Here is a 12,715-nt window from a genome sequence, read left to right as displayed (position 1 = left end):
TTACTCTTTAACAGTTGATACGGATGGCATCCGCTCAGATTTTTCTTCTTTATGGAATAATGGACAATTTATCAAAAATTACTATCTCTCCTGAATCGGTTAAAGAAGAACTGGTTTCTTTAAAGACTGCGACTTCTGGGTTGGAAACAATGTCACCAATACTGTATGTATAATAAATATGCACATAGGTTATCACTTCCATTAGCATCTTTAATGTCTACATATTTGCGCACGAATTCAATGGCAACGTCATGGAATTTTAATATAGTAACAGCGATTAATAAATATGGAAATAAACTTCTTCCTGCTAATTATAGAGTAACAGTTCCACCAACGTCAATGAAAAGATTTTGCAAATGAATTAGTATCATTTTGGTTAGAGCACTATGTTATTCCAGTCTCTCATGAATTTTTATTAACCGATATCTTTATACAGGGTGGTCCTTAAGTAATTGTACAAAAAGAAACAGTAGATTCTACACTCTAAAATATTACGATTTAAGCCAAATTGCTTTAATACAATGTTGATATTAAGAAAGATACAGGGTGTTAAAGTGCAAAATTAAAATTTTATTTTTCGCTATAACTTTCATGTGTGTAAACATTTATGTATAAAAATTTACAACTGGGTACTTTTAAATATGAGAAATTATAATTTGATGCACACTTTGATGTAACTGATAGAGGGCGCCACTTATGCCACATATGTGGTATAAATTTGCAATTAACTTTTTTGCTCTTTAAGTTACTTGTATTTGGGATAAAAAATATTAAAGATACATTATTTTAACAAAAAAAAGGTATACTTGTTAATAACTTCAAAACTCAACAGTTTTCGAGGTAATCGCATTTTAAAAATCAGCTGCATAGTTCTGATCTAAGGCAATTACTCCAGGCAACGAAGAAAAAATAGACAAAAACATTAATACTTCTGGATTTTGGTATAAAATACCTTTAACTAAAGTTAATAGTGAACGAAATATTAAATAAAATAAATATATCAGCAGAATAATTAATAATAGGATTTGACAAAATAACAGAATAATAGGATTTTACATCAAACATTTTACGTTTTATGTTAAATTAAAGTCATAATCAAAACATTTTGTTTACAAATCCAATTAAGAAATAGTTAAACTAAATAACATAACTTTTTGTCAAAGTAAGTGTTCGATATGTCCACCATTTTCTTTAATTCATTTGTCAATACATTCCATAACAGATCGTCTCATATTAAATATCATCATTGGTTCTAAAGAAACTGCAGTATTTATTTCTTCCCATAGTTGGTTGTGAATGTTTATGGGATTCTTATAGACACGTTGTTTTAATGCGCCCCATACACCAAAATCAAGCGGATTAAATTCGGGGCTACGTGGTGGCTATAATGTATAATGGATGAATATATTATTTTGGATACATATCCAAATCTTATGGTATATTATGGAACTACATCTTATTTGTCGCAGAAGTTAAATAATTTATTAATCTGTGATGTATCTCGTTCATTGGTTACTTATATACACACGGAATAACCTATCGATGACATTACTTATTTATGTGATTACGTTACAGCTTACGAGTAACTATAATTACATCTCGAACAAATGGACTATTATGATTTACTAACGAACTAATACTATGCTGAACTAAATTGCCTTTGTATTTACTATATTTATAACAATATCGGTTATTAGGACAACGATGATGTTTTTGTAAAAATGCTGAGTCTTTCAGGTTAGATTTGTAGCAAAAGTATTATGAAACAGGACACATATGTGTTATTCAATACCTGTGCTCTAGTTTCTATTTGTCCTAATAAAAATGGGTAAACAATTTACGTAATGAACAATAAGTATTCTTTTCGGATTTTTTATGAATTAAATAATTATATCAATATCTCACCACATTGCCAAGGAATATGACTACCACGACCAATCCAACGTTCAGAAAAGTTGTATTTAAGTATGTTCTAACTGGCTTCTCTCTAGAATGTGGTGGTGTACCATCTTGCATAAACCACATATTTTGGGTTTTTAGCATTTTACAATAGAGAAAAAGTAATACAACGCCTTTATAGAAACTTAAGAAGCGATAGCAAAGGGAAATTGTAAACATGATGACGGCCAACGTTTGAATACGGACACGGCACCTAAAGAAGATGAAGTATCTTTTCTCCAATAAGACATTTAGCACCCATAACAAAGCATTTTGTGATATTACATTATCATTTTTGAGTTGTTTTAATAATAATAAACTATGAATTATGCTTATCTACAGGTATTCAGTGCTTTACCGCACAAATATCAAACTAAGAATTATTGTCCAGCTCACTTATAAAATGCATTTATCTCGAAAACGGTTGAATTTTCAGGTTACTAACAAGTATACCTTTTCTTTGTAAAACTAATATATTTTTAATATTTTTTAACACAAACAGAGCTAACTTAAAGAGCAAAAAAGTTAGGCGCAAATTTATGCCACACATGTGGCATATATGGCGCCCTCTATTAGTTACATTAAAGTAAGTATAAAATTATAATTTATCCTACTCAAAAGCATCCAACTGTAAATTTTTGTCCAAAAATATTTACAAACGTAAACGTTATAGCGAAAAATAGAATATTAAATTTCCACTTTAACACCCTGTATCTTTCTTAATATCAACATTTTATTAAAGCAATTTGGCTTAAATCGTAATATGTTAAAGTGCAGAATCTACGGTTTCTGTTTGTACAATTACTTAAGGACCACCCTGTATATAAAAATCTCGTGTCACGATGTTTGTCCAAGCTAATATTTAAAAACCACTGAACCGATTGCAATAAAATTTTGTGAAAGTATATTTGTTGGTCCAACTTAGGAGATAGGATATTTTTTATCTCGATGAATGATGTTGCCTTATTTTTGAATTGTAAATTCAAAATGTTTTATACGACATCATCTCTACAGGTTTATTTCATTTAATCCGTATATTAAACGTCATTTTAGGATATTTTATAACTACATATAAAATTCATTTTATGTTTTTATAACTTTTTTTATAGTAAATTGAGAACGACTGAATCGATTTGGCTTATTTTGGTTTTGGAGTAGTTATTTGAAGTCTAATAGGTGAGAAAATAGGATGAAATTATAAAGAGAATATGTAGTAGCAACAATGGTTTTATTTTCCCATACAAACAGTTATATTATACCCTTATACAAAATGTTTTATTAAGATTCTACCTCTACTAGAGTGGTAGTTCATTTAAACATAAAGTGACTTTTAACAAACGGCATGTCTATTTACTTTTTTCGTTTCACATAAACTCGAGAAAATATGTTGAAATTGTAAGGAAAATAGTAAGAGCAGTTTTATTTTCCCATACACACAGTTATAATATTCTGATCTATACCATATACCATCAGATCAACCTTTATTAGTTGTATATTAAGTGTTTTTAAAAATGTGAATTTTACTCGAGAGTAAAATATTTTTATTTTTGGCAGAATTATGTATGATTAAAAGTAAATTATAATATTCAATATTCAACATTGTCTATTTACAATCAAAAACAATTTTTCAACAATTTATCTGCAATAAAGTTAAAAATATAAGTTTGTGCATTAATTCAATATATTTTAATAATTATAAATTTAATGAAAGAATTTTAAATAAACTTAAATTTTAAAATCTACTGAGAATGTTAAAAAATGTTAAAATCTAATTGAGTACACTAAATTCATAAAATTTTCTATACTTATTCCTTTTTACCGTAATTGTAATATATTTTAATCATAATTTATGATAATTAACCGTCGTTGAGTTTGGCCCAATGTAGGCAACTTACAGTTAATGATTCAGAAAATTGTTAGATGGTGAGCGAACAGCACATTCAATTCGCAAAGTTGGGAAAGCGGATATTTCAATATTTAGTGATTGGGTTTATTAAAAAACGAGGTATCACCGTATAACGACTCGCAGCGTCGTCATCCTCATACGTCTTTTAAAGCGAAGAAATTAAAAAAGGATTAGGGTTGAAAATTACAAACAAAAAAAATAATAAAAAAAAGAAAATGCGTTCTAAAATCAGCAGTACGGCTTTATTGCAACATGGAGTATGAATAAAGCAGAACAAAACATAACCCTGGTTTTTGGAAATGAAACAATGACCTTGGATAAACTTCCTTCATTTGCGTCAATGCCAAAAAGCTCTTCTGTAATGAAGAAGAAGAAAACCGATGAAAATATGAAAACCTCGTCTTATACGGAATTAAATACGGTATTGGTAGAATGGATAGCCCAAGTTTTTAACGTCAGATCCATTAATTGCCGCAAAAGCAAAACAGTTTTTGACGCATGTGCTTAGAATCAGATTTTTATGCATCAGTTGGGTGGGTTGACTCGCTTTCAGCAACGCTTTTAAAAAAATAAATTCAGTATATGAATAATTACACATTAAATCAACTTTAGGATGAACTGCCACTGGGAGAGTAGTAATTTTAGCAGTATTTAAATTTTTCTTACATTTAATGAAACAGTTAATTAATCGTACTTACAATAATAAGAATCTTCTCGGCATCTTCAATTTTGCATCTGTTGCTAGTAGCCTTCAGATACAGATGCGGTATCCAATGAAACACGAGCCTCAAGATTCCAGCAGTCAGCAAGAAAAATAGGTAGGTCAGTGCGGTCTTAATTTTGCATTTCTTGTAGCAGACGAACTGCATTTCGTCGTCTTGGCCTCTATTGAGGTACATTTTGAATTCATCTGACTTCGGACCTGTAACAAATTGAAATTTTTATTAAAATATTAAAATCAGGTATTTTATTGTCACGGGGGAATTAGAAAATATTATTCACTACTTTTATTGAAGTAGTAAGGAGTGTAGATTAGAAAGTTATAATGCTACCAACGATTCCCGGAAGCCAGAAGACATTTTTTACAAGACGACTTGTGACTTTTCATCTAACCTTTGCATCAATGGCAAACAAGAAGAGTAGAAGTACTAAAAAAACATATCAGTCTTGTGGCATGAAGGAGTGGCTGGAAGAAAGGCAGAAGAAATTGCATCTGCATATTGTAGAGCTTTAGTTGAAGAAAGAGACGCCGTTAAAGTATTGTATTGGACAGACAACTGCTGAGTCCAAAATAAAAATTGGTGCTTATTTACCATGTTTGTCACAATGGTAAATTCAAAAATGATGGCCACCTCTGAAATGATCCTTAAATGTTTTGAAAAAGGTTACACCTTCATGAGTGCGGATTCTGTTCATCACGGTGTGCAATAGAGCATGAAGATCACAAATGAAGGAAATATTTACGACTTCAAAGATTTTATCAAGGTTGTAGAAAAGTTAAATGAAAAAAAAAATGAACATCATTAATTTGTTTAAAAAACGAAGACGTTTTAAAATGATAATCTGGAGATTCAAAAGCAAGTCAAAAAAGGATAGACTTTTGCTTTGCGATATATCTGTGGTACAGTTCAGACGAGGCAGTCGATTACTTTTTTATAAAAATAATATTAACGACGAAAATTTCAAATAAAATAATTTTCTTAAAGCAAATTTTAAACTAGAAATTTCTAGTAAATTACGCGATAATTGTATAGGTGTCTCTACACAAAACAAACAAGGTATAATTTGGCAACTGTACCTTCTCATATCTGAAAACAGACGGCATTTTTGGCTCTCATTAAAAGAAGATGACGTAGAAGTCTTAATAAATCTCGAATAGTTTTTTCAATATTATGTAATTAAGACTTTTTTCTTTTTCTAATGTGAATTACATTTGATTACACTGCATGTTTATTTTATTTTTAAAACAGATATTTACATAAAGCTGACAATTCTACATTTCTGCTTAAAAAAACAACTCCATTATTAAACATGTTATGGAATACTATGCGTTTATTTCTTCTCCGGACTAACTCTTTGTTTTGGAATTAAACAGAATATATTGACATGTATAAATTTATTATATTAGAGGATGAAAATTACACTCTCCTTGTTATTTCTTAAAACTATGAATATATAAGTTCTGTTATCTACAATTATTTAACGATGTTTCTGGATGGATTTGAGTACAAGAGATTGGACTCAAATATTAATATTAAAATAGCAAATACGGATAGCTTATCGAACAAAGAAATAAGAGAAATAAATTATTATTATTCCATAGATACGAAGTATTAGGTGAATAAACTAGCGAAACTTATTTATTCTAAATAGGAAAATATTTATGAAGAGTATTGATTCTGATTTCTAACAGCAAATAATTATTAGTGATTATACATGAGAACTTTTCATAATTGTAAATAACATATACCAGGTGACTAAAAACTATATAGAAATACATAGATACTTTAATTATCTTACATGTGAGTAGGTAGGTACATTACACCTCCTTTTGTAAGAATGAAAATAATTGTAAAATGAATTTTCATTTAAATGGTATAAAACATTTGTATACATTATTATTTTATTTTAACACATTTAAATAGTTTCTTTTAGTCTCGATAGTCTTTCACTTCGTCTTATCGGTGTAGTCTCTGTGAAACTAGTCTCTTCACACTTTTTGGATTCACTATAATTATTGTCTTTATTATGTTTACAATCTATACTTAAATCTGTCTCATGTACATGTTTTCGTTTACTTTGACATATATTTAGTGTTAAACAATTTGTAATTTGTTGACAACTATGTGACGGATTTCTACGAAATCGTCGGTAAAAATATTTAATTATCCTGTATAAAATATAAAGTAACATACATTTTATCAAAAATAAGATTGCATAAGTGAAATAAGAACTATTTTTTATTGTGTCTGAAAAATTAATATTTGTTTCTGAGGTCATTTTCTCTAAATTATCTAGTTTATGGCTTGCTAAATTTAATGCATCTCGATCGAGATTATTTAATTGTAAGGGAACAAGGTGTAATTTGGATTCATTATTTATCTTAATATCATCACAACAGACTTCTGGAAGGGATAAATCTGGAATGATAGACTGAAAATTACTTTCTTTTGGATTTGAGACAGATATCAAAATAGTTGATCCGGTGTAAGTTTTGCAATTATTCGAAGTAGAAAAAATACCTGTGTTTGAAAGAACAATAGATATTGGCGTACTAGTCTGACAGCTTAAAGTTAAATCTGTTGGTTTGGGTAAAACATATATCCAAGAATTTGGTTTGTTTAATTTATGCCAAATTTCATATTCTGTTTGAATTATACGAGTATCGCAACTAGATGGTATGTTTGTTATTGAAGTTAACAATTCAGTTTCACAAATTGGATTAGTGTGTGTAAATCGGAAAGTATCAGGATTTTTGCAAATAAGTTTTTCTTCATCTAATGAATAACAGTCTTCTAATGTATCAATAGTAACATAAATGTTTCTATTTTCTGAAAGAACAAGATATTTGACAGATGGAAGAATAAAGGTAAGTCTCTTTAATGTTGGATGAATTATAGGAAGAGATATTAGTTTAAAAAGAGAATAAGGAGTATTACTAACCAAAGGTATACTAACCGTAATTAAAATCTTGTTATCAAAATATATATATTTAAGTAAAATGATATCGAAATATTTATGAGCATAATCGATAGTCAATGGAAATGGATAAGTCGATGTACTAGGTAAATGCGTTACCGTTTTAGATAATTCTTGAATTAGTTGCTCAGGTGTTATAACAGAAGGATGAAGGTTATTATTTCTTGCAAATAGAATAACGTTTATTAAAGTAGAATATTCTTGTTGTAATTCTGTTATAAAGAAAGTTAGTAAGGTAAAATGTTCTTCAATTTTTTGTTTTAAATCTAAATTAAAATATTTATTATTCATTTTATCTGTGTAATTGGTAATTGATTCAAAATTTTTATCAAAAATCACTTTGTTTCGGTCTAGATTTGTAATAGAGTTATTAAAATTTGCAATCGTGGCTTTTACTACATGAATTTGTTGTTTTAGTAAATCAAGAAGATGATTTTCGTTACTTTCAGCTTTGTTAATAGCATTATTGAAATTTTCAGCATCATCACTGTCTAAGGTACCGAATAAGGTCCTGAAAACAGATCCAATTGCATTAAATAGAGCGCGTTTTGGTCTAAAATGTTCATGCAGAATTATGTTTTTTTAAAGTTTGTTCATCTTGAAAGAGTCTAGGTATGATTTGTCCTAAGAGTTTTAGTGAAGTATCGCATAATCGTAATTCAATAAGAACTGGTTTGTTTTGACACAGTCTTAATGTTTTTTGATAGGTGAGATCTACAAAATTTAATTTGTCTGTAAAAGGTTGTAAAGGAATATGACTTAATATGTTCCAATGAGTTTCAATAAATTGAACATTTTTTATGTGTTCGTAATAGATTCCAGGTGATTTGTTGATAGGAGTATTGGTATATTTCTTGTGAATTTGTTCACTATTTGTCAGCCATATTATTGCATACCTGAAACAAAAGCATGTTTCAATCTATTCATGTGAACTTTTATTGGTTTTTTATTTACTAAAATTGTGCAATTGACAGGAGAATTTATCTCTAGAATTTTATAAGGTCCATTATAATTTTGTGTAAGTTTTTTGGTTTGACCCTTCTTTGTTTGCTCATTTTGGAGATATACTAATTGTCCTTCTAAGAAAACGGTGTCATTAATCTTTTGGTCATAATATTTTTTACTGACTACTTTAGATTCTAATAGATTCGTTTTTGCTAACTCATGAGATTTTCTAAGCTTAAGTGTTAAATTATCTAAATAATCTTCATATGTATATTTGAGTTCTACTGGTCGTATTATACTGCTAGGTAGATTAGGTGTATATCCAAATATTAGTTCATATGGTGTGAATTTGGTTGAAGTATGATTAGTTGTATTATATGAAAACATAGCAAAATCTAGCCATTCGTCCCAATCGGATTGATCAGCTTTAATATAATGTTTAAGGTAGTCTGCTAAAGTAGCGTGACTCCTTTCTAATGCAGCATTTGATTCTGGATGATAAGCAGTACAATTTATATGTCTGATTTTAAAAAGCTTGGCGATTTGAGAAAATAATTTGGAAGTAAAATCTCGGCCTTGATCAGTAACTATTATATCGGGTTTTCCAAACTTGCAAATAAATCCACGAACCAGATTTTCAGCGATAGTCTTGGTTTCATGATTCGGAATTGCATAAGCTTGAGAAAATTTTGTTAAGTCATCTTGTAATGTTAATATGAACTTATTACCTGACTCGGTTAAAGGTAAAGGACCTACTATATCTAAAAATATTTTTTCTAATGGATTTGAGCTTGTTGTTGTTATCTCCATGGGCTTTACGAATTTTTTTCTAACGAGTTTATTTTTCTGACAAGATTCACAGGTTTTTATAAAGTTTTTAATATCATTTTTCATATTATTCCATTTGAAATGTTTTTTTATACGATTGTATGTCCGATGAAAACCAGAGTGTCCAGCCGTAGGACTAGTGTGATTCTCTTGTAATATTGTAGTTATTTCCTCAGGTTCAGGATTTGTTAGTATATCATGATAAATGATAATAGATATATCAGTTTTTCTAAAAATAAATCTAATCATAGATCTAATTTTTCCCCAACTTAATTTATCGTAGCTAAAAGTTATTCTGGGTAGGCAAATTTTTAATATTTTATCGTTTAATAACCAGTCTCTTAATTTTATTAGGGAATTAAATATATCTTCATAAGAGGTATTGTCCCAATAATTATTTTTTATAAATATGTAATAAAAGTTTTTATTTTGATCAGAAATATATATAATGTCATTTAGTCTTGGATTTTTGGCTTTCAATTTTTCTATATGACTGAATTGTTTATTTATTTGTTTCTGAACGATCTCATTAAAATTTAAATCTACGGAAACAAACAATGCTAAATTTTGTGAAAATGATGTAATCTTTTCATTTGTTTCTTTTATATTATCATTTGTTATTAATATAGTTTCGGATTTAGATAAGAACTGTGAATAAGTGTCATTATTTTCTTTACTCATTTTGTTTATTTGTAAGGTGATTGTTGCCGGGTTTTTGTTTTCTTCGCAAATATTTGTTTCAGATATGGTTAAAGGAGGACGACTTAAACAATCAGTATTTTGATTTAATTTACCTGGTTTATAAATAATTTCATAGCTATATTCTTCTAATGCTAATCTCCACCTAACGAGTCTTGATCCGGGATCTTTTACATTAAATAGCCATGTGAGTGGTTTATGATCCGTATAAATGAAAAATTTATTTCCGTACAAATATGGTCTAAAGTGTTTAACACTCCATACAATTGCAAGTAATTCTTTTTCTGTTGTGCTATAGTTTGATTCCGCTTTGTTCAAGGTACGACTAGCATAAGCAATAGGTAAATCATCTGGTACTTTACCTTGAGAAAGTATGGACCCTATTGCATAATTACTAGCATCCGTTGTTAAGACAAAGGGTTTGGTAAAATCTGGATACTGAAGTATTGGTTCTGAACAAAGTATTGATTTCAGGTTCTCAAATGACTGTTGTTGAATGCTTGTCCAATTAAATTCAACATTTTTCCTCAGCAGTTTTGTTAAAGGTTGTGTTAAAGCACTGAAATTTTTTATAAAGCGTCTATAATAACCAGTGAGACCCAAAAAGCTCTTAATATCTTTTTGTGTTCTGGGTATAGGAAAATCTGTAACAGCACATACCTTTTTTTCGTCCGGTTTGACACCAAATTCAGTTATTAAATGTCCTAAATACATTACTTCGCGACGAAAAAATTCGCACTTATCTGGTTGTATTTTTAAGTTGAATGTAGACAATTTTTCGAATACTTCTTTTAATCTTTTATTATGATTTTCTAATGTATCGGCATGAATGACTATATCGTCGAGATAGACAAAACATCTGTAATTTTGTATTCCTGAGAGGACAGTATTCATTAGCCTTTGAAAAATACTGGGAGCATTTTTTAATCCAAATGGCATTCGTGAATATTGATAATGTCCAGACGGAGTTGAGAAAGCAGTCTTTGGAGAATCCTCAGGATCCATTTTGATCTGGTGAAATCCTGATGTTAAATCTATTGTTGAAAAATATTTTGAATGACCCAATTGGTCTAATATATCGACTATATTCGGAAGTGGAAATGAATCTCCTATAGTAATATCATTTAGTCGTCGATAGTCTATAACAATTCGCCATTTCTTCTTTGCTGAAGCATCGGCCTTTTTTGGCACAACCCAAAGGGGCGAATTCCATGGCGAAGTTGATTCTTCGATAATACCTTGATCTAGCATACCTTTTATTTGAGTTTCGACTTCATGTTTGTGTACTTCAGGATACCTGTATGATTTAGTGCTAATAGGTACATTAGAATTTAAAGGAATTTTGCAAGTTATGGCATTTGTACTGGTAAGTTGATCTCCTTCCAGATAAAAGATATGATTGTACTCCTTGCAAATAGAAATTAAAGATGATTTTTCTTCACTATTTAAATGATCTGTTCTCAAGGCATTTTTTAATTTAGCAATTCTGTTAGAATTCGTATTATCTTTATAAGAAGACATTTTTCGTATATTTGCATTGTTTTGTAAATTTGGAATTTTTTCTATTGCTACTTGAATATCGTTTAATTCAACATCCGTTTCAGTAGTGTTTACGATTGAGGTTAAAAAGAAATCATTTTTTACTTTAACAACACTAGGACATAAAAATACACCTTTAAAGATTTCGCGTTCGGGACATAATCCTTCGCTTAATTCATTATTTATTACTTTAATTTGAACAATTGTTTCAGTTCTTGCGGATAGAATAGTTTTATTACTTCTTGAGTTAGAATTAGAGTTTTGATTTAGTATAAGATCGTCTGAACAGGATTTTTCTTCTGAACAGGATTTTGATTTATGATTTCGTGAAGAGTTACAAGTTTTATTTGTGCATATCTCAGTGGATTTTACACATTTTGGACTTGAATTTTCTTTGGATTTAGAGTTAGATTTAGATTGAATTGGATTGGATAGTAGTTCTTCACTACTTAAGGTTATTTGGATATCATTGGTTTCTAAATAAGAATGATCCTCTATGGATTTAGCATCATAAGGAAATATTTCATCGATATTAGAACTTGTCTCGATATTTTGATCTCTCAGAAATTCGTCATTGTCATTGTTTAATGGGGATTTTATATATTCGATTGAAATAGAACAATTTTTAAAGTTTAATTTATTTTCTTTATAATCAATTTGGCATTTATTTATTTCAAAAAAATCGCTACCTAATATACCGTCGAAATGAAGAGGAAAATCGTCTTCTACGACATAGAAAACATGAGTTTGGACAAAATCTTTTATCTTGAAATTTACGTTACAACTACATATAGTTTTATTTGGATTTAAGACATTTTTATCAATGCCTCGTAGAGTAATAGACTTAGAATAAATTTTTGGAATGTTTAGTATTTTTGAATATTTAATTAAAGAAATATCTGCGCCTGTATCGATTAGAAACTTGCAAGAGGATGGATTAGAATTATTTACTAAGGGTAAATCTACATAGGAAGTGACTGAGAAGTTGATGGTTGTGATACGGCCTGAACTGAACGAACTCCTCGAGAATCGACCGTTGGTTGTCGAGGATTCTGGAAGTTTAAAGAATTTGTTGGATTTTTGTTTTTATTGTTAAATTCGCGTTTTCTACATTCTTCTATAACGTGACCTGGTTTTTTGCAGTATCTGCAAAAACGTTGG

The 12,715-nt window shown here is 29.3% G+C and overlaps 1 protein-coding gene across 6 annotated transcripts in view; it reads right to left on the bottom strand.

The window, feature by feature from the left end:
• Positions 1-12,715, bottom strand: part of LOC140435257 (polyamine-transporting ATPase 13A3-like) — a 116,165-nt gene that overhangs the window by 34,787 nt on the left and 68,663 nt on the right. For all 6 annotated transcript variants that reach the window (XM_072524069.1, XM_072524067.1, XM_072524071.1 and 3 more), the window contains one exon: positions 4,543-4,766. In XM_072524069.1, coding sequence (XP_072380170.1) covers positions 4,543-4,766 — 224 coding nt within the window. The remainder of the gene's footprint in view (positions 1-4,542; positions 4,767-12,715) is intronic.

This window comes from Diabrotica undecimpunctata, chromosome 2, assembly GCF_040954645.1.
Source record: "Diabrotica undecimpunctata isolate CICGRU chromosome 2, icDiaUnde3, whole genome shotgun sequence".
Classification (NCBI taxonomy): domain Eukaryota; kingdom Metazoa; phylum Arthropoda; class Insecta; order Coleoptera; family Chrysomelidae; genus Diabrotica; species Diabrotica undecimpunctata.
Note: the sequence above shows the minus strand (reverse complement) of the source record. Positions and strands in the feature narration are given on the sequence as shown.